Source organism: Mytilus californianus, unplaced genomic scaffold, assembly GCF_021869535.1.
Source record: "Mytilus californianus isolate M0D057914Y unplaced genomic scaffold, xbMytCali1.0.p SCAF_3, whole genome shotgun sequence".
Taxonomy (NCBI): Eukaryota; Metazoa; Mollusca; class Bivalvia; order Mytilida; family Mytilidae; genus Mytilus; species Mytilus californianus.
Window position 1 is genome coordinate 111549295 of NW_026262679.1, and position 24256 is coordinate 111573550.

General features: G+C 32.0%; 1 protein-coding gene across 1 annotated transcript; it reads left to right on the top strand.

Moving 5' to 3' along the window:
- The first annotated feature begins 42 nt into the window (after positions 1 to 42).
- On the top strand, positions 43 to 23736 carry LOC127735832 (snRNA-activating protein complex subunit 3-like). The gene is made up of 9 exons (XM_052246220.1): positions 43 to 243; positions 7008 to 7094; positions 7761 to 7857; positions 17601 to 17735; positions 18194 to 18334; positions 18855 to 18937; positions 20246 to 20410; positions 21883 to 21990; positions 23577 to 23736. Exons 1-9 carry the CDS (start codon positions 50 to 52, stop codon positions 23728 to 23730), a joined length of 1164 nt encoding a protein of 387 aa, XP_052102180.1. The 5' UTR covers positions 43 to 49; the 3' UTR covers positions 23731 to 23736.
- Positions 23737 to 24256: the final 520 nt, after the last annotated feature.

The window sequence follows — 24256 nt, forward strand, 5'->3', positions numbered from 1 at the left end:
TAAATCTTTTTGTCAATAATTCCGTAATATTGAATAATAATATATAGAAATGGAAGCTGGACAGGGACATATTCGCGGTGCGACAGAGTTAATAAACATTCGCGAATTCATTCAGAAATGGGACAAAACGGTAATACCTGGTATGTCTGAGACGGATAAGAAGTATACTCCCATGAGAGATGTTCTAGCTCAAGAACTGGAGGTAGAAAGACAAACTATAGCCGAATTAGAGGGTGTTTGCAAGTAAGCGAAGGGAGAAAACTCTGTCTGAACAATGACTTTGTAAACATGATATTGATGAATTCATGATAATTGATATGTTTTTTTGTTTTCTTTATTAAGACTCACGAAATCTTATTCGTTTATTTTATTTCATAATAGTTTCAGAAAAGACGTATTTACACTTGTATGCAAATTTGTCCGCCATTACGTAAAATCACACAGGTTCCCGTAAACTTTGACATCATAATTCAAAACCTTTGACGTCACAATTAAAAAGTGATTGTTGCCTGACGTCAAAAGGTGATTCGGAGTAGATCTAAGGTCATTCGGAGGCAAAATATAGCTAAATACCAAAAGTGTAAATACGTTTATTGCAATACACGGACTTCTTCTACAAGCGAAATTATAAATTATCACCAAGCGACTCATTGCATAAAAAAAAGTATACGAGAAAAAATAAAAATACCCGGAAGTCCTGAACATTTCAGAATTACTTACGATAATTTTTTTAATGGATCGTAGTATTATTTACATGGATATATACCTTTTCATGTAAATAAGATAAATGCCTGTGACAATTTTCAGTAGAACAAAAACGGGAAGAAAGATATACAAATATAATAATTGTTTATAAGTATTGAAACCATACAGATAACCATGAACATATTTTTCACATAAGTTTCGATGAATAATAAAGAGGATCAATTGTACCTGACGTTTCTGTCTTTTTTCCAAGACCGACCTAGGCTTTTTAGGAGAAGATGGTCCTTTTTCTGCATCCACAACTACAGGAATGTCGGGTATGGCGTCATCTTTCAGTGCTGCCTTTGCACCCGGATATCCCAATTTTAAAAGTCTTTCTGGGTGTCTGCTATACTGATGAAGGGTAAAATGCTTAGAACAAATTCTGCTATGTTTAGACGGTGTAAAGTCCTGTCGTTTACAATAGTGGTCTCAAGCACGATTTCTCTGAGAATTTTTCGGAAAAGTAAACCAATATATATTTTAGTCACATTGAGAATTGCTATTGCAACCATAATTAAACCACACAATACGGCATATTTATACTAATATTTACGAAATAAAAAATAATTACTTCTTACTTTTGAATAATACTACTGCATAAAGATTTGCTTTTACATAAAACTAAAACATGTATGTAATATGAGATATGAATGAAACCCTATACTAGTGGCATTTCTGTATTATCTATATAGTATTACCACTGAGATTATACAGCTGGTAACACAAGTGATGTCATAGCCGTGAGCCTCATTATCATGTCTAAAAATATGCATACAAGGGCGATCAAGGCCATCTGTGTTTACACTAATGATTATCACATTCCCTGATAAGAAATACACACAACAACATGAAGATATTGATTTTATTAACTATGAAGGTTTTATTTTACACATGATTGTTTGAAGTGGCTGTTGTCCTTTAAAGGGGCATTAGCTGTCAAATTCATGTTCACCGACAATTTTTTTTTCATTTTCACTGAACTAGTACACATTTTTTCTAGGGGCCAGCTGAAGCCCGCCTCCGGGTGTGGGATTTTCTCACTGTGTTGAAGACCCATTGGTGGCCTTCTGCTGTTTTCTGCTCTTCGGTCGGGTTGTTGTCTCTTTGACACATTCCCCATTTCCATTCTCAATTTTAATTAACAATGCATAGACTCGATAACATATATCAGCATTTCGTGTGTATTTTAGTCTAGACGCCATCTAATTAACCATTGAGATGACCTCCGAAGACTGCCGATGGTCACATAACCTGATGTAAACATAAACATAAATATAAATAAATAGTAACCTCATGCAGTTGGACTTTTCCAGGTCAGTGTTTGATTTAATGTAATAGATATATATGTATAACAATGATTTTTGGTGGATAGTATCAGTCAACGTAATGGTTCAACTTTGTTGACATTCTTTTCCTTTTAATAGCTGAACACAACTAATAAATAATGCGTACATGAAACCAATCTATAGCTAATGGGTTAAATTGAAGGTCACATGAATACGGATTCTATGAGGCCGAATTATTCACTTGCAAGTGAATAATTCATCAGCAATGTTTCTTAGCTTATTTTGACAAAATTGAACTAAACTGGCTGCTAAAAGTGAATTATTATTTCACTATTTCACTTTCATTAGTGATTGAACCAAAAAGAAATCATATTTCATTTTTCTTATATCTCGTAGCTAATGACCCTTTAAGATTGAAAAATAACATTTCTTTTAATGGAAGATATGTTGGATATACTCCTAATAAGCAAAAACACAAAAAAAACCATGACATTCAGAATTCCTTTTTATACGACCGCAAAAAAAATTTACGATCGTATATTGATATGACGTTGGCGTCGTCATCGTCCGAAGACACGTTGGCTTCGCACTCTAACTTTAGTTTAAGTGAATGGATCTCTATGAAATTTTACCATAAGGTTCAATGTCACAAAAGGAAGGTTGGGATTTATTTTGGGGGTTATGGTACCAATAGTTAAGGAATTAGGGGCCAAAAATAAGCATTTTTGTAACTTCCAGACATGACTTGTGTGTTAGTGTATGGATCTCTCTGACATTGTACCACAAGGTTCCATATCACAAAGGGAATGCTGGGATTGATTTTGGGGGTAATTGCCTCAAAATTTTAGGAATTAGGGGCAAAAAAAGGGGCAAAAAACAAGCATTTTTATATGGACAAATACTTTAGTACAAAACATAATTTAAAGCAGTGTAAGGGAGATAAATCAAATACATCATTTGAATTACCTCCCTTACACTGCTTTTAAATTATGTATAAAGTAATGGTTAATGAACAATTAAGACAATTTAAAACAGTATAAGGGAGGTAATCCACATACAACGTTTTGATTACTTCCCTTACACTGCTTTTAAATTATGTTTATAGAAATGCATATTTATAAAGGAAGACCAGTAAAAATATCTGCAAATGTTGCAAAAATATCCATATGAAAGATTTGACACCATATTTTAAATTCTATTAAAAAATAGATTAAGTTAGCACTATGGTAAATATAAATGGGTAATTATGGTTGCAAATTCCATTGGAAATTTGAATTGAGATTATGACCATATCTTGAGGGAAAGAATATTTTGGGGGAAAAGGGGGGGGGGGGGTTGTGTTAAAAGAAATTGTGGGGGGTCAATTTTTTCTCATTTCAGATTTCAGAAATTAAAAAGAATTATTCTTCAAATATTATTTTTTTTCAAATTTCAAATATTGAAAAATTTCAAGAAGTAATCTTTAATTGCACAGTATGGCGCATTAGATTTGTAAAATCTTTGACCACATTTATTAGTTTGTTATGCCAAATCTGACCGTGTATTTAGATTTTTAATTTTGGGTCCAGTTTTCAAATTGGTCTACATTAAGGTCCAAAGGGTTCAAAATTAAACTTAATTTGATTTTAACAAAAATTGAATATATGGGGTTCTTTGATATGCTGAATCTAAACATGTATTTAGATTTTTGATTTCGGGCCCAGTTTTCAAGTTGGTCCAAATTGGGGTCCAAAATTAAACTTTGTTTGATTTCAACAAAAATTGAATATATGGGGTTCTTTGATATGCTGAATCTAACCATGTATTTAGATTTTTTATTTGTGGGCCCCGCTATCAAATTGGTTCATATTGAGGTCAAAAGGGTCCAAAATTAAACTGTTTTATTTCATTAAAAATTGAATTATTGGGGTTCTTTGATATGCCAAATCTAACCGTGTATTTAGATTTTTAATTTTGGGTCCAGTTTTCAAATTGGTCTACATTAAGGTCCAAAGGGTCCAAAATTAAACTTAGTTTGATTTTAACAAAAATTGAATATATGGGGTTCTTTGATATGCTGAATCTAAACATGTATTTAGATTTTTGATTTTGGGCCCAGTTTTCAAGTTGGTCCAAATTAGGGTCCAAAATTAAACTTTGTTTGATTTCAACAAAAATTGAATATATGGGGTTCTTTGATATGCTGAATCTAACCATGTATTTAGATTTTTTATTTGTGGGCCCTGCTATCAAATTGTTTCATATTGAGGTCAAAAGGGTCCAAAATTAAACTTTGTTTTATTTCATCAAAAATTGAATTATTGGGGTTCTTTGATATGCCAAATCTAACCGTGTATTTAGATTTTTAATTTTGGGTCCAGTTTTCAAATTGGTCTACATTAAGGTCCAAAGGGTCCAAAATTAAACTTGGTTTGATTTTAACAAAAATTGAATATATGGGGTTCTTTGATATGCTGAATAACAACATGTATTTAGATTTTTGATTTTGGGCCCAGTTTTCAAGTTGGTCCAAGTTGGGGTCCAAAATTAAACTTTGTTTGATTTCAACAAAAAATGAATATATGGGGTTCTTTAATATGCTGAATCTAACCATGTATTTTGATTTTTGGGCCCCCTTATCAAATTGGTCCACATTGAGGTCAGAAGGGTCCAAAATTAAACTTTGGTTGATTTCATCAAAAATTGAATTCTTTGGATTCTTTGATATGCTGAATCTAACCATGTATTTAGATTTTGGATATTGGACCATAATAGATAAATTAAAAAAATTTAAGTTCTTAGACCACATTCATTGTGTCAGAAATCTATGCTGTGTCAAATATTTAATCACAATCCAAATTCAGAGCTGTATCAAGCTTGAATGTTGTGTCCATACTTGCCCCAAATGTTCAGGGTTCGACCTCTGCGGTCGTATCAAGCTGCGCCCAGCGGAGCATTTTATTCTAGTTTCAGTTTTGAGATTCTTAGTTTTTAGAAATATTCTGAATTCGCCACTAACAGTTGACCAAATCATAAAAATTCACAGCCAACTCAAAATTCTCAAACGGATTAGACATTCAGATGCTGAGAAACATGCCATAAAGTCTTCAACATTGGTTAGACAAGTGTCTAGACATCGTTCGAATTTGTTGATTATTTGATTGATTGTTGGTTGCTAAACGTCCAGTGGTTCAAATTTGTGCACTTTCCCATAAATTTTCTATGTCACAATGCTTACAAAATGTATGGTAGTACGTCAAAGTTTCTTTAAAAGTACCGATATTTCGATGATGTCGGTTACACTTGATTGACCTCAGCTGGTCAACTGATGTAACTCATTCTTTAAGAATCATGTTAAAAACAACTTGAGTTTGATGTATACAAATTATATGTTTGTCAACCTCGAAATCATTTAGTCTTCCTGTAGAAAAACTGAATAAATCAAAGAATACAAAAAATCTGCCTAAATTCCAAATAGCTTAAACCCCAAAAATTCATTAACGTTCACAGTTCATATAAAAATAAGAAGATGTGGTATAATTGCCAAGTAGACAACTCTCCACCAGAGACCAAATGACATAGAAGTTAACAACTACATGTATAGGTCACCATAAAGCTTTCAACAATGAGTTAAAGACACATACAGCATAGTCAGCTATAAAAGGCCCTTAAATGACAAATGTAAAACAATTCAAACGAGAAATCTAACAGCCTGATTTATGTACAAGACAATGAACGAAAAACAAATATGATATACAGCAACAAAAAAGACACAAGTACAGATCTGAGAGAACTTGCAGTTACTGTCAGCTAGTTCAAAGCCAATAACAACATGAACTGGGTACATATGTGTTTACAATTCATTTCAGGTATGCAGTTATAGTAGCCTTTTCCTCAATTCCTCTGCTCTTATCGTAAACTTGGATATATTTGATGGCTCATTTCGAAGCTGAGACATTTTCACATATGTGGTTAAATTTTCAGGGTACAAAATGTGATTCGTTTTTCCATAATTTAGCACACCCTGAAAAGCCTTTTGTGATGCGGCTTCTCGAGGTAAAAAATCCCTTTTTTCACACAATAAATTCTTTGAAAATTTAGTTTTTTGAATACATTATAATAACTCCATAATTTTTTCTAGTGAATTTATTCTGTGGTCCTCTAGCTGCTCTCCAACTCAGCACAAATGGTTAAGCTCAGTCACTTGATAAAAATTGAAACATGTCCAATATCACTACACACAGATTTTTATTTATGCACTATTTTTGTGTTCCTCAATTTAAGGTGCATTAGGGATATTGACCCAACTAATAAAAAATCAGGCATCTAAGACTATATACATATATCAATCAGTATGCTTCCAACATCCAATGGATTTAGTGTTAAGACGTCCTTAACAGTCAGAGAAAAAAACATGATCTTGTACAATGCCAAGATACAGGTATAGAAAGATTGTAGAGCCATGAATGTGCGTATGTATATAACAATAATTTAAGTTTGATTTTAATTTAATGATAACAAAATCAATATGTATACCAAAAAAAACCATATTCATAGATCTAATAACAGTGTTGAATTGGTAACCTTCTAGAAGAAGTTTATTTAAAGGATCCATAAGTTTACCCGGATCATTAAATTTCCAGGCTCGGTATACAACATCTTAGAAATTAGGATGTGCTATCCTGCTTGAAATAAGTTTTCTACAGGTACAGCCAAACTTCCAAACCAAATCTTTGTATCTATGAAAGAATTTAGTAAAGGTTTTAAGTTATTTATGGTAACAAAATCCCTGACTTAATAATACATAGATTACGTTCATCATGTTCATTGAAATCCAAAAAGTCACTACAGACACAGGCATAGTGAACGAGTTGTGTCCGAGTAACCGGTTAGACTAAACTGTTCAATTTGACAACACTAATTAGGTAACTCTTGTTTGTGTCAAACTTTCAGGAAAACTGTTATAACCATACTGCTTCTCATTTTATTTTTCAGTGCAAATAATTTACTGTGTGGAGAAGAAAAGACAGATATATCAATGTTATCATGTATTCCAGATTCTGTAGACTTGGTTTCAGTCAGGTAAGCTAAATTATGTCACCAAGGTAATGCACCAAAAATAGGTTGTTTACAATGAACATTGTAGGTTCTTTCAAATATTCAAATAAAGAGTTTAACATTAGAATATTTCACAGCTATTATCATGCATCTTCATCATTCAACAACTGGTTGTTTTATAATCTTTATGATATGAGCTTTTTATTTCTGGACACATAGTATAGTGTCAAAGAAGCCTAAAAATAATCTTGTCTAGAGATCCGTTTTAAATTCAAGGTAATATATACAAATAAGGCAATGTGATATGATTGCCAATGAGACAACTATCCCCCTGAGTTCAATTGAAGTGGATGTAAGCAATTATAGACACGTACGGCCTTCAACAATGAGTAAAACCTTATAGTCGACTATAAAAGGCCTTGACTTCCATTGAGGGTGACTGTTGTCAAAACTACAATATCACTTGCAAAAACAGAGAAACTTTTAACATATTAAACCAAGGAGCTAATGAGATTCCTGATTGTGTAAATTTGTGTGCATGCACTTTTTAAGGAAAATTGATGCACTCAACCAGATTTTATGGTGTCAAATCTTCCTTTAGTAAAACAATCTTTAGTGTGACTATACATTTTAGATATTAAGAATAACAATATATTGAATAATTTATTATTAATAATATATATTACACAGGATGCAGAAAAGAGAATTGGAGAGAAGAGAAGCAGACAAAATATATAAATCAACGGTTTTAAGAAGATTAAAATACTCCAGCCTGGATGAGAAAAATGTATACAATTAGAAGTTAATATTTTCTAATCTGTTACAGAATTCAGTGTTTTCCACCAAAAATTTTTAAAATAAGAGGGGGGAGGGGGGATTATTGGTGAAAGGACATCTCAAAACTTCAGATGCACTTACCGATATAAGTATCCTAGTGATATCTTTTTATTGACTGTCTCACTAGCAATAATCAGTCTTTTACAAACTGAGGGAAACTATCTATCTGTTCTGTCATCTATATGTTTTATCTACAAAGTGAAAATAAGTAGAAGTTTACATTTTAAAAGAATTTAAATGAAAATCACAAACTATAACCATGTACATGTTTACCAAATAAAATATTTCACTTAATGAGGTCAAGTTACACAGTAAATCAAGCATCCACAGATTTTTATTGAATTTTGCATACAGCTGCTTTAGGTTAATCAGAGACATATATACACAGAGATTGGCAACTCTGTGAAATCACGTTAAATCGCGCGGCCCGGAATGAGAATCTCACCAATGAATTACTCTACAAATCGGGGACGAATGACCCTTGATAGCTAACCAAAAAACAATTGGAAAATTTACCTCAGGTCAAATAATTTCTTTTCTAAAAAGCCACTTGAAAATCGTTGCATTTATTATTTTTATGTATTTATTGAGAAAAATATTTTCTGCTTTTCAACATTTCTAATTATTTTAAAATTAATATCTGGTTAAAATTATGATATTGATAATGCAAGAAACATTATTTACTTCATTTCTTTGCTAAAGTGTGCTCCTTAATTCTCCAGTAATTAATTCCTTAGAGTTGTGATTGTGGATTCACAGGTGTGCGATTAAGTAATTTATTGCCCTCCTATCACCTGACATTTGCCGGAGGTGAAGTTCTAAAGGGATTATCGCTTGGTAATTTTTTTACAACTAAACAAATGCTGACATATTATTTAAACTCTGACCAGAATTTCATTTAAACAGAGCACTGGGCAAACAAAAATAGTCAATTAACATGTTAAGAAAAGAAATAATACAACTTTTCATAGATAAAAAATATTGCCAGTGGAATTTTGTCAAATTTCGGATTTTGTCTAGTGGGAAACTGATTACCATGACTTTCAACTTTAATATTTGCTTGGTGTTTCAAAAGACAGTGAGACTTTTTGCACCGTTAAAGTCTAGTACATTTTTGTCAAGCCTGTGATTTCTGTCACAGAAAGCTCGACATAGGGATAGTGATCCGGCGGTGTTAACTAATTTCTCAAAAGCTTAATATTTCAGAAGGTAGAAGACCTGGATGCTTCATACTTTGTATATAGATGCCTTATGATATTAAGTTTCCGTCTGTCATATGTCCATTGTCCTTGACCTCATTTTCATGGTTCAGTGACTACTTGAAAAAAAGTTAGAGATTTTTTGTATTGTTAATTTCTCTCTTATTATGAGTAATAGGATAACTATATTTGGTATGTGCGTACCTTGCAAGGTCCTCATATCTGTCAGACAGTTTCACTTGACCTCTACCTCATTTCATGGATCAGTGAACAAGGTTATGTTTTCGTGGTCAAGTCCATATCTCAGATACTATAAGCAATAGGTCTTCTATATTTGGTGTATGTAATGATTGTAAGGTGTACATGTCAGTCTGGCAGGTTTTATTTGACCTTGACCTCATTTTCACAGTTCATTGCTCAATGTTAAGTTTTTGTGTTTTGGTCTGTTTTTCTAATACTGTATGCAATAGGTCAACTATATTTGGTGTATGGAAATATTTTACCATGTACATGTCAGTCTGGCAGGTTTTAGTTGACCTTGACCTCAATTTCTCGGTTCATTGCCTAATGTTAAGTTTTTTACCGGATTTTCGAAGTAAAAATCAGTTATTTATTTGGGGATGTATGGAGGGCGGGTGGCTGCCAAACAGTGTCCGTTCATATACACGAAAACACTTTGAAGATTTTTTTTCAAATTTAGATATGTCGTTTCCTGTGGCTAAACGAAGGTCAAGTTCAATTTTCACCATTTTAGCTTTTCTCGTTGTTCAGTTACAGCCCTTTCCAAAGAATTTGATTTTTGATGAGATGATCCATTTCTGTACAAAGGGAAATAACTCTTTTTTTAAAAGATTTTTAAAAGACATTGTATTTATGATTAATGACATTTTGGATTTTTTTTTCTTTTCTCTGATAAATTGTTTGAAGAATTTTGTGGTAGGTTTGTTTGTTATTTTGTATAAACTAATTTTCTGAATACTATATATATAACTTTTTTTAGATGAAGTGAACTCCTTTGATTAGATAATTATCTATTTTTATTAAAGGATATATTTCACTACATTACATTGTGTAGAAAAAATTGTTGACTTTGATAGATAAGCTGCAGATCTATATTAGTTTGTGACAAATGAAAGAAAAATATTTTGAACTATTGATTATAATTTGAAAATAGATATACATTGTGTTACATCATATCTAATTTTAGAGAACTATATTAAATCATATCTAATGTTAGAGTACTATGTTAAACCATATTTCTGTTCAAAGGGAAATAACCCAAACTTATTCCATGAACCAGTAATGATCAAAATTTCTTTATAACTATTTTTTTTTAAGTCATGTGTGTTCTGAATGTAGATGTCTCAGTTGTTATGTGGTACTTTATTTTGTTGTGTGTGTTAATGTTTAATTTTTACATGATCCTGTTTGGGGTTCAGATTTGCAAATATTATTTTCATTATTAATTAGATGATAATCTATTTTCAATATTCAATCACAATCCAAGTTCAGAGCTGTTTTAAGCTTAAATGTTGTGTCCATACTGGCTCAACTGTTTAGGGTTCTACCTCTGCAGGAAAATCCGGTTTGCTGTCACTCGACAGCCTCTTGTTGTGTTTTGATCTGTTTTTATACGACCGCAAAAATTGAAAATTTTTTGGTCGTATATTGGTATGACGTTGGCGTCGTCGTCGTCGTCGTCGTCCGAAGACACATTGGTTTTCGCACTCTTACTTTAGTTTAAGTGAATGGATCTCCATGAAATTTTACCATAAGGTTCAATACCATGAAAAGAAGGTTGGGATTGATTTTGGGGGTTATGGTACCAACAGTTAAGGAATTAGGGGCCAAAAAGGGGCCAACAATAAGCATTTTTGTAACTTCCAGACAATAACTTGTGTGTAAGTGTATGGATCTCTCTGACATTGTACCACAAGGTTCCATATCACAAAGGGAAGGCTGTAATTGATTTTGGGGGTAATTGCCTCAAAATGTTAGGAATTAGGGGCCAAAAAAGGGGCAAAAAACAAGCATTTTTCTAGTTTCATGACAATAACTTGTGTGTAAGTGTTTGGATATTTCTGAAATTGTACTACAAGGTTCCATATCACAAAAGGAAAGCTGGAATTGAGTTTGGGGGTAATTGCCCGAAACGTTTAGGAATTGGGGGGCCAAAAAGGGGCCAAAAATAAGCATTTTTCTAGTTTCCAGACAATAACTTGTGTTCAAGTGTATGGATCTCTCTGAAATTGTACTGCAAGGTACCATACCACAAAGGGAAGGCTGAGATTGAGTTTGGGGGTGATGAATCATAAGGGGGTTCAAAAAATTTTGGGGGGGGATTTTTTTTTTTCTTTTTTTTTTCTTTTTTTCCTTTTTTTTTTCTTTTAAAATTTTCCATTTTAAGTTGGTTATTTCTGATTTATATTTAAAAGTAAATAATAATGATATGGTAGGAGATACACACCAAACAGGATGTGTAAATTATTATATAATAAGTATTGTGCAATAGCAAGAAATTTTCAATTGCACAGTATTGCACAATAGCAAGAAATCTTCAATTGCACAGTATTGCGCAATAGCAAGAAATCTTCAATTGCACAGTATTGCGCAATAGCAAGAAATATCCAATAGCACAATATTGCGCAATAGCAAGAAATTGTCAATTGTACAGTATTGCGCAATAGCAAGAAATAATCAATTGCACAGTATTGTGCAAAAGAAGATACTTCGTATAAATTGCTTATTTCTTGATCAATTTCAATGGGGTTTTATTCTTGAATTCTTGGGGTTCTTTAAAATGCTGAATCTAACCGTGTATTAAGTTTTTGGATTTTGGGCCCCGTTTTTAAATTGGTCCACATTGAGGTATAAAGGGTCCAAAATTTAACTTTGTTTGATTTCATCAAAAATTGAATTATTGAGTTTCTTTGATATGCCGAATCTAACCGTGTATTTAGATTCTTAATTTTTGGTTCTGTTTTCAAATTGGTCTACATAAAGGTCCAAAGGGTCCAAAATTAAACTTAGTTTGATTTCAACAAAAATTGAATATATGGGGTTCTTTGATATGCTGAATCTAACCATGTATTTAGATTTTTGATTATGGGCCCAGTTTTCAAGTTGGTCCAAATCGGGGGTCCAAAATTAAACTTTGTTTGATTTCAACAAAAATTGAATATATGGGGTTCTTTGATATGCTGAATCTAACCATGTATTTAGATTTTTGATTATGGGCCAAGTTTTCAAGTTGGTCCAAATCGGGGTCCAAAATTAAACTTTGTTTGATTTCAACAAAAATTGAATATATGGGGTTCTTTGATATGCTGAATCTAACCATGTATTTAGATTTTTGATTGTTGGGCCCCGTTATCAACTTTGTCCACATTGAGATCAAAAGGGTCCAAAATTAAACTTTGTTTGATTTCATCAAAAATTGAATATATGGGGTTCTTTGATATGCTGAATCTAACCATGTATTTAGATTTTTGATTATGGGCCCAGTTTTCAAGTTGGTCCAAATCGGGGTCCAAAATTAAACTTTGTTTGATTTCAACAAAAATTGAATATATGGGGTTCTTTGATATGCTGAATCTAACCATGTATTTAGATTTTTGATTATGGGCCCAGTTTTCAAGTTGGTCCAAATCGGGGTCCAAAATTAAACTTTGTTTGATTTCAACAAAAATTGAATATATGGGGTTCTGTAATATGCTGAATCTAACCGTGTATTAAGTTTTTGGATTTTGGGCCCCGTTTTTAAATTGGTCCACATTGAAGTCCAAAGGGTCCAAAATTTAACTTTGTTTGATTTCATCAAAAATTGAATTATTGGGGTTCTTTGATATGCCGAATCTAACCGTGTATTTAGATTCTTAATTTTTGGTTCCGTTTTCAAATTGGTCTGCATAAAGGTCCAAAGGGTCCAAAATTAAACTTAGTTTGATTTTAACAAAAATTGAATTTTTAGGGTTCTTTGATATGCTGAATCTAAACATGTATTTAGATTTTTGATTATGGGCCCAGTTTTCAAGTTGGTCCAAATCGGGGTCCAAAGTTAAACTTTGTTTGATTTCAACAAAAATTGAATATATGGGGTTCTTTGATATGCTGAATCTAACCATGTATTTAGATTTTTGATTTTTGGGCCCTGTTATCATTTTTGTCCACATTGAGATCAAAAGGGTCCAAAATTAAACTTTGTTTGATTTCATCAAAAATTGAATTCTTGGGGTTCTTTGATATGCTGAATCTAACCATGTATTTAGATTTTGGATATTGGACCATAATAGGTGAATGTCCAATTTAAAATTTTTAAGTTCTTAGACCACATTCATTCTGTGTCAGAAACCTATGCTGTGTCAAATATTTAATCACAATCCAAATTCAGAGCTGTATCAAGCTTAAATGTTGTGTCCATACTTGCCCCAACTGTTCAGGGTTCGACCTCTGCGGTCGTATCAAGCTGCGCCCTGTGGAGCATTTTATTATAATACTGTATGCAATAGGTCAACTATATTTGGTATCTGGAAATATTTTACGATGTACATGTCAGTCTGGCAGGTTTTATTTGACCTTGACCTCATTTTCATGTTTCGTTGCTTAATGTTAAGTTTTTGTGTTTTGGTCTGTTCTCAAACTTTAAGCAATAGGTCAACTTTATTTGGTGTATGGGTGTATATGTCTGTCTGGCAGATATCATCTGACCTTCACCTCATTGTCATGGTTCATTGGTCAATGTTCAGTTTTCCTGGTTAACTTTGTTTCTTAGATACTTTTAGCACTAGGTCAACTATATTTGATGCATGGAATGATTTTAAGGTGTACATGTCTGTCTGGCAGGGTTCATCTGACCTTAACCTTGATGTTTGGTCTGTTTCTTTTATACTATAAGCAATAGATCATCTATATTTGGTGTATGGAATGATTGTATTAAAGGTGTACATGTATTTCTGGCTTGGTTTATCTGACATTGACCTTATTTTCTTGGATCATAAATGTTATTGTAATACTTGTAGTAAAACTTTATATTTAGGACTATCAATATAAAATCAATGGTCAGTATAGTAGGCGAGACATTTCAGCGTGTGCACTTATGTTGCTAAAGAGTTGATTAAAAATATTTTCAAATAGCATGTAAGAACAAGCACTTACATTTTGTTTTCGGTCTAAATAGCCTCAGCATGATACAAACTTAAGAAGTATTTGTTTAGACTTTTATATTATAGATTAATCTGATTAATAATTATCACGGCTCCAATCACAGTAATTTGATTTGGTCTTCAAATCCCATGGAAATAAGGAAAACATTATGACGAAACTGCATTATTGGTTGGGTCTTCTCATATTAAGAACAATGGAAATGGGGCTGAACACTTTATTGCTGTTGTACTGGCGTGTACTTCACATCTTTATTCTATCTAAATTGTTCCATGTAAATATAGCTGTTTTAATTTAATTATAACGTTTAGTTTTTGATTTACCTAGAATTAAAGGATCATTCATGGAACCTTTGCATGAATTTCCCGAATGAACGTACATTATAAGTGTTGTTGAAATCACTTGTTGCTGCCATTAAATATTGAATATGAATCTTTTTTCTTTTTTTTTTTGCATTATTTTTAAGACTTAAAATCACCGGCTCTGTTTAAAAACAATTTGTATCATAAGTATTGTTAAATTCTCTGCTGAACTGTAGACTTTTAATTTTTTGTTTCATAGACTAGCCGAGTACTGCAACATTCTTATCTTTACTCTTTGCTGTCGGGAAGTGAACCTCAAGTTTTGAATTAGACAAATTTGTGAAATTGTTCATCAGTTCTATATGATCTTTTACGGGTCCGTGTTGCTCAATGTTAACAAGGTAATTTTCGGTGTAGTGCTATGTGGGCTGTTATGTTCTTTTCTTTTGTTATTTTTTTCCACTGTGTAACATGACCTTGTCATTTTTGTAGTGCCCCTTGACATCTTCTGCCTCTGTTTGCTTATTATTTTAAGCTACTTTGCACTGGCGTGTACTTCACATTTTTAAATAAACCTTAACCACTAATATCTCTTGTGGTTTGTTTTAATAGGATAGTGTTTCATTCCCTGAATTTGTTATACAGGAATTTATTTTGATATCAGTTTTTTATATGCAGATATACTGCTTGGGCTCTTCACACGCCTAATTTTTAGGACGGAATGCGTCAATAGGTACATACATGTATCAAGTCACTGACACTGATATATAAATATTCATTATGTGCTATATCACACAAGAATTCTTAAACATACATAGATGTGTTAAGAATATTTTTGCTGTTGGGTTGTTGTCTCATTGACATATACAGCACATCTCCTTTTACTCATAGCATCTGTACCTTTTCAATGTATTGCAGAAAATATTTGCATACACATTTTTCAAAACATGATAGGTGATCTAGTGATCACAGAATGAGGACATGTAAAACTGAAGCAACATAACAGATAAGTACAAACAAGCACCATTGTAAAAGGACAAACAAAACACAGATGATGACCAATAGAAACCCGTGAAGACTAGTGTACCAGTAAAGTGAACATTTCATGCTTCTTATTCAACATCTTTTGTCATTTCATGTAAAATCTATTTAGTATGTCACTTTCCTTATACATGTAGGACTTTGTGAATCGAAATATTTTCCTTTTTAGTACTGTTAAGTTTCATATTCATAGGGGTGTTGTGGCATGAATTAATATAACATTTTCTTTTTTAACATTATGCTACTAAGGTAGCATTATCCGTTTTCATAATGAACAAAAGATATTATAGAGTGGCGTTCCAATGATAGTCATACATGTACATGTACATAATTGTCTCATTAGCAATCATACTACATCACCATATTGTTATACATGTATGTGTAATTTGTAAACTTTTCGTAATGAAGACAAATGAAGTTGAACACAAGATATTTATTTGCATTTCTTTCCATATGGTCTCTGCACAACTGCTACTGTACCACTTCTGCTTCAAATGCAATAGATTGGGAGCAGAGTCTAGTATTTGTTTTTAGTTTAATCATACCACCTTCACTTGCACTAAAAGCATACATCAGGTTTGGCATATGAACTACAATAATATGGTGTTTTCAACGGATAAGCACATGTTAGTTTTTCTCTCACAAAACATGTTTAAATATCATACTAATTGTGATAGAAGTAGCAATTGGTCCACTACATGACAGCGTTGTCATATTCTGAAAAAAGTAATCACTAATAGTTTTTCCTGTCTGCCAGGGAGTCTTATTTTCAAACAGAAAAGAATTCGGAGTCCTGCATTCAGCACATGTTATTACGTCTCTTGCATGCTGTACTGTTAGGGAAATTTGATCAATATCTTTGTTCTTTCTTATAACAGGATCCTGTTCAAAAAGAAAAAAAAATGCTGTCAGATACTGAATGTTAATATATGTAAACTAAATTATAAACCAAGGACTAGTACAGGGGTCTGTCTATATAAATAAACAAAATCAACATGGCCGACAGCTATAATACTGATTTTTAATTGTAAATTGCATCAAAGCTGGGGCTTAAGTAATAGTATAATAGTCCCAGATCAAAGTGGGTGAAATAATGAAACATTCATATTGTATAGACAAAGCCTGTATGTCTTTGGAAAGTTATTCATGTGATAAGAACAGTAATTTTCTGAAGATGGACAAGTTTATATACCAAGGACTAGTACAAGGGTCTGTCTATATGAATAACAAAATCAACATGGCCGACAGCTATAATACTGATTTATAGTTGTAAATTGCTTCAAAGTGGGTGAAATAATGAAAAATTCAACTTATATAGACAAAGCCTGTATGTCTTGGGAAGGTAATTCATCTGACTAATAGTTTTATTCCTTTTAGAATGAAAAGGTTTTAATAAATAAAATATGACCATGTTCCAAATTTTCATAACGTCCATGTTGACCCAGCTTTCTCCTTATTAATGACTGGAATAAAACATAATCGTCAAAATATTTTCACCTAATGATTACTACAAACTGAATAGGAATAAGTAAATAATATAAGAAATTGAAATATATACTTACATTGTGGTGTATAGAAATGCTTGATGTAAAATAACAATCGTAAGTCAGTTGCGAATTTGTCTGTTAGTAGTTACAAAATGGCGGTACCCACGCTATCTTTAAAGTCACGTCGGACGTGTTTTCAATTGGATTTCGCGGACCACTGTTGCAGTTGCCCATCTCTGTGTATATATGTCTCTGGGTTAATCTTGGTTGAAAATGGAAAAAAAATATATACATTTTTCTCATTTATTTTCTGATATATAACTGAATGAATTCTTAAAGAATTAGTAAACAAACTTACAAACAGTGGGATAGTTGAGAGTGTTGTTAGAAGAGAAAGAATATTGTACTTAATAGGACTGCACAGTTCTAGTAAAAGAAATGCCATCAAAATGTAAATATCTCATGCTAAATCCATTATGAATTAAATAAGACTTTTCTTTTCAGAGTTCAGCATTATTTCATGACCGGAAACCAGGAGAAGATCTGGGAGAATATGAAATTAATCTTCCAAATGTCATCATAAATATCAGAGTATACCCTCCTTTTAAATACCTGAAATTGCAGCATGTTCATAATAAGGTTTGATACTTTACATTTAATCATTCTGATTTTAACAACAGTTGTTAAATTTCAACGTCTTAGGGTTTTTCAGACATAAAAGCTACAATTTATGCACAAATATAACATCCAGACAATATGGTATTGGTACATTTAATAGCATGTGATATTTTGGTAAATCTAAGATATCTTTTCCAGGACAGGTAGTTATTGTAGCTTTTAAAATTTTTGGCAATATCTTGGAAAATCAATCTTTTTCTCATACTGTAAACCAACTTATTTTAGTGGAAATATTATCAACATGTAGCTGACTTGGCAACTATTAATTTGCTTATGATTTACTTATTTTGCTATCAATGCATTCTAACAGTTGGACATTTTCAAGAAGATGTTTATTCCTGTTATTTTGTTACATATTCAAAGGACACTTTTAAAGTGAACTCAAGGTTTTAAAAACTATTTATATTTTTATTATTTAGATAATGCCAGATCTGAATTTTAATGTTCTTGGAACACAGAAGTTGTCTGATTTACGTGACAAGATTAGTTGTGTAAATGACCTTGCTATAGCACATGACCTCAGCGATAACCCTGATAATGAATTGATGCCATATGCAAAGGTAGGATTTTGATTAATATTATTAGAGTTCAGTAAAATAGATTTACTAATTATTCATTCATGTGTGTTCCAATTTGATTAAAAAAAACTAAAGCCAAATCTGGTCTTTAATTTTGATAATGTTTAATAAAATGATAAGTTTTCAAGAAACATAATAAATCATCCAGCTTACTTTCACTGAACCAGACACAGGAAATACTTGGATAGTCTTATTGTGAGACATATCAAGATGAAAGTGAAAAGCTGATCAAATATATGCCATCCAGTTGCTTATTCAGATATTTCATGTTAAACATGACCATATACAAAACTGACAGTCATCACAATGTATATTTCAAAATAAAAATGAACAAGCTGTTTACTAATGAAAAACTCAATTCATTTTGAAGTCAGACTTAAAATTTTACTGGTATGTTTCTAAATACAATATGTAAAAGGAGTGTTCCAGAATTATAATCCTTTCTCCTTGTTTACATAGGATGTTTTGATGTATTTTATTAATTATTTATCCTTTTACACAGGATTTATATAAATCTGGATTTTTCTACATAGAAGGAGTGTTTTATAATGATATGAGATATCCAGAATGTCAAGACTATGGCAGGTATTACAGACTATAACATTGAAATTCTTCTGAACCCTAGAAAAATATGAAACCATGCTTCCTACAATTTCAATGTCAATATTTGTCTGTTTTTGCCTCATTAGTGTATACCCCAGATCTCTTTTTGTTCATTTAGTGTTATTGTACACAAACCAAGGTAGGAGATTAATTTTTTTTAAATCGGGAAAACAAACAAAATATGTTAAAAGACTGTGAGTTTGAGGAAAACAGAAACTGGAATTAGTACATTTTAAATGTATTGATGGACATGGATAATTGAAATTGAATATTGGAACCTTGTAAAATAAGTAGGAAATGGACAATAAAAATAGTATGTAATTTGTAGCGTTTAGGAAATATATATCCCGTGTTCAAAATACTCCCCTTTTGTTTCAGCAGAGAAAGTTCTAATTCTAAGGTAATTGCTGCTGAACAATTAAATTAAAGAAGATACCAAGGAAGAGTTCTATATGAACTTATCCCCAATTAATTAACTGCCAAACTGAATGTAGAACCATTCACTGGAGACCAATTGACGTGGTTGTAAAAGAATTATTGGACACTGTTCAGCCTTAAACAATGAGAAAAATCCATACCTTACAGTTAGCTATAAACGACCTGGCATGACTGTGAAAAAATTCAAAAGAGAAAAATAGCCTGAATTATGCTTAAAAAAAATAACCAAAAAACAAATAAAGTAGAAAGCAACCAAAAATAATTACTGAATAACATGCTCCTGACTTGGAAAAGGCACAAGGAGCATATGGGTTAAACATATTTGAGAGTGCTCAACTCTCCCTCAACCTAGGACTGGGGTGAACCATTACAACATACAAACAAACAATAAAAAGTCTGTTCATAAGCCTTGACTCAATAAATTGCACTTAGCCCACCATAAAAGCCCTTTAAAAAACACAACGTCCCTTTCAAAGAGTGCTCACTGTTTCTAAAAACTAGTTCAAAGCCATTCTCAAGTAATGAATGAAGGTTTCCCCTGACTAAAATTGTTTTTGTAAGTTTGTAGTAAAGAAATGACATTTACTAGTTATAAAAACTTTCAAAGACATACATCTTATTTAAAGAAGACATTTTTCTGTCCTAAAACTATTGGTGCAGAAAAATTACAGGTGAATTCGAAACATTTGTATAACAGATAATTTTAATTTACTTAATAATGAAAACAAAAAATGATGTTAAAATTAAAAGTTTACTCAGTCTTTAACCATAAATAAAATGATTGTTAAAGCCTATTTATGATTTCATTTAGTTTTATGACAGTAAATAATGATTGACTATATTTACCCACAGCACGATCATGCAGTGGGCCTCACAGCCAGGACGACAGATTGGTGAAATGAGAACAGAAAAGATGGAAGAAGCATTATTCTTAAACCTGAATGTTAGATTAGGGCAGCCATATTGTTACTTGCACCAAGGAGATTGTGAACATCTTATTATATTTTCAGATATAAGGTAGTGCTTGCATCATATTATATTTATAATATAACGATAACCTTTAATTTTGTCAAGGGTATCCAATGTGCCCATTACTGGAAAAATTGACATTGAAAAGAATCTTAAGTGAAATTATAAATGTGTAGTTTGTCGTAAAATTCTTATAAGTGTGTCTAAGTCTAGCTAGTGCCATTTATTCAATTACATTTGAGTTCCTTTGGTAATCTGGTTAAATTTACACAAACAAATCAGAAAAAAGCTGTACAACATTGCAGACACAATGTGATACATCAAAAAGTATTATGATTTTATTAAAATTGCCATGTCTACAAATGGGGTATTTACTTATAAAATAATGACATTATTTCAATGTGGTGTTTGTCTTTTTTTCAATCAGAACAATTTTGGAGTTAAAAACACATGGCCTGGGCCGTGATATTCGTTAATTTTATCCCTCGCTAACGCTCAGAATAAAATTCAAATATCACGGCCCAGCTAGGCCATGTGTAAATTTCCAACAAATCTATGGCTTTCATGAATTATTTCGATTCCAATGGGACAAATGCGGTAATTTAAAAAACTGAAGCGAGGGTTGGTATGCTGTGTGTGTGGCTGTTCTATTTTACCCCTGTTAGATAAAGCTAAAAATTTCCAATAAATCTATAGCTTGAATGAATTATTTCTTAAATGACCATTAGAAAAAATGTGTATAATTCTTTTAAATGTCAACACCTAACATTTGCCATGTTTGATATTCTTTTTTTTTCTCGTAAGCTACAGTTGACATTTCATAACTAAGGAGCCGCCATATGCATGTTGACCTGCTGAAATCAGTAAATGTGAGAATAATGCAATAGAATAGAAAATAAAACAACACCTTCCTCAAATCTCCATTTTAATGTAATATTATCAGAATTTGGAGGGATCACGTAACGGAAATACCCTCAACTTTAGTGTTTTCATTCGTATGTTGTTATGTTTTGAAATGACTTTAATGTGCCAAAAGCATTAATGGAAGTTTGCGGAATTTTATTTTATTTTGATTTTGTACATTTTTCCGAGCCCTAATGCATTAATTCTTTTTGTTATGCATCAGAATAAGAACAAGGGTTCTGTTTTTGTTTTCAATTGCAATTATTAACACAGCGAAATCGGCATAGAGTTTGCACATAGGTTACGATACATGTGGATTTACGTGGGAGGTATATTGTAAAAGCCATTATTATGTACATCTCTGAGTCTGCGCTAAGTATAGATATATCAAGAATTTTATCAAGGTGTTGTTTACAAAGCGAAAGAAGCATGTCATATTAGAATGATTGGCTTTGAACAGTCTATGAAATATCAGAGTTTATATTTCACTCATTGTAACTAAGGATTTAAATCATTTGAGATATTGCTCTCTAAAATGATATATATTGCAAAAACATTTGTTACTTACGTAAAGTTAAAATATGTACGCACACTTAAAATTTTATTTACCTTTTCAGATTGTTAAACCCTGATGACAGTGTTGATATTAGAGATTATCCTAGACTTATGAAAAAGAAGAGAGTAACACGGACATTATGTAGAGCTTGTATGATGCATTCTGCAAGGTACTTTTGATAACAAAAAATCCAAGGAGCACCACAATTAATTTTATATTTTATTTCATTAACCTTTGATGTGTGTTTATCAGATATAGGTAAATTACAATTTTGGAACTTAAAAGGATTACTTTCGTAAACTTTCAAAACGTTTAATACTAGTAGAATTTTGCTCTTAAATTTTATTTATATTGTCTTCAACCTAATGTAATTAACTATCCAGCCATATTTTGATATTTGATATGCATTGGTTTTATAGGTCATAGGGACTAATGGCTGTAGAATTTCTTTCTTTTTTTTTACACTTAAAGAGTTTGTTTGCATTTCTCCTGTTGCCATACTTTTTATCCCTGCATTCAAAGATTTGGCAGACATTTTGTTGTATATACCTACATCTGGATAATGTCATCAACAACAATTTCACAGAATCTTGAAAATTGGCACAATGTTAAGTTGTTATCACTATAAATTATGTAGATAAAACCATGGGTTACAGAATTTTTATATTTGTCCAGAGTGCAGAATTTATGTAACAAATTAATTTCATGATAACCAGTAAATCAGTGAAATCCACCAAACTTTTTAGGATAGAAAATTGTCACATTATACATTGTATATGCAAACTCGATGTATGGTAAAGGAATTTTCAATCATCTCCTTAGGGATCCTTGAGGGGTTCAAAAAACAAAATAAATTGTTCAATAAATCCTCTTGAATTAAATAGACACAGTAGTAGAATGAAAATTGGTCTGTATTGAAGGTTTCAGAATTTTTACATTTGCCTTGAGGCTAGATTTATGGGGCGGAAATGCATTTCGGGTTATCAAGTTATGCTGAAATCTTTAGAACTACTAAGCAATGGAAGTTAGAAAACTTGAATCACATGTCACAATATAAATACAAACTTAAGCAATAGTGTAGGAATGTTTAAGCCAACCCAGAGTGCGGAGCATGCTCCACTGTGGTGCCCAAAAGCGAAAAGTAAAACCATTATCGTCACCATAACAGTTGAGATAATGAAAATTGGTATGTAATAATATTATAAAGTAACTGATATAGACCATTATACTTGAATCATAGACATCTGTTATATATGAAAAATAAACAGGTGATGGAAGATTGTTTAAAATTAATACTTTGCAGAAAAAAAATTGCACTGGGTTATGCAGTTGCCTGCCATTTTTAAATGAAATTCAGAATGAAAAAATTTAATGATTGAGAACTAATGGGTGTTTCCAGGCAGGAACACCTTAAGAGTAGACAAAAAAATATACGAAAGGAAGGGGAGACGACATGGTCTGCTTTTAAGGTGACGAAGTGACAGAGCAAAGTCACATGTGGACTGTTATGATGGAGCTTGAGGAGATCTCACACAGATATACAAATAGTCAAATATGATGCTATTAAAATGGTAAAGGGGGTATTTTAGGTAAAAGCATAGAATGTATTAAAAACTTGTTCATTGTAAGATATGAAATTTGTCAGAAAAGAAGTAATTTTCTTATGAAACAGGGTGTGTTACATTCCCAACTGTGATTTGTTTGTTGCTCAATTAGAAATGATGGTTTGTGATGATTAGTATTTATGTTTTTCAGGTGGATTGTATACAACAGTGAGCATGCTCCAGAGAATCCTTGTTTCTTTTGTGATCAGTGTTTTAAATCATTTCATTATGACGAACATGGCAAGAAAATTGGAAATATTAAAGCTTATAAATATTTTGATCAGAGTGCTGCAATAAATTTGTAGTTGACATTGAGTTTCTTGAATTAGTTCACCAGAATGATATTAGTCTTTTATACGAGTATATTGCCTTTCATCAGATATGTGTGCATTCAGTAGTAATCTAATCAACAAAGATTGAAGCTATATGAGCTGCATCGGATAGAAATTGACCTTAGGCAAATTAATATCAATACATCTGGTAACCTATTTCCGGTTGAAAATATCTCTTTGCAAAGTCTGTAACTGCTTGAAAATTGAATTATTATAAGAACCCTACAAAACAGACCAAAATTCATCTTTTATTTCGTATTTGAATGTTTGAAAATCAATCAGTCTTATGCATGTACATGTATACATGCACTTGCATAATGTCGATTTCTATCCGATGCAGCTCATATATAGATTTACTGTCTGGCCAATGCTTCATTAATGTTCATAGTAAGTTCCTATCATGAAGATTAGCATATTTATAGGGCATCCTGCTCAGTGGACAAACTCCAAAGTTATTGCTCCTTTGCACTTATGGTACTATTAAGTGTGCACTTTATGG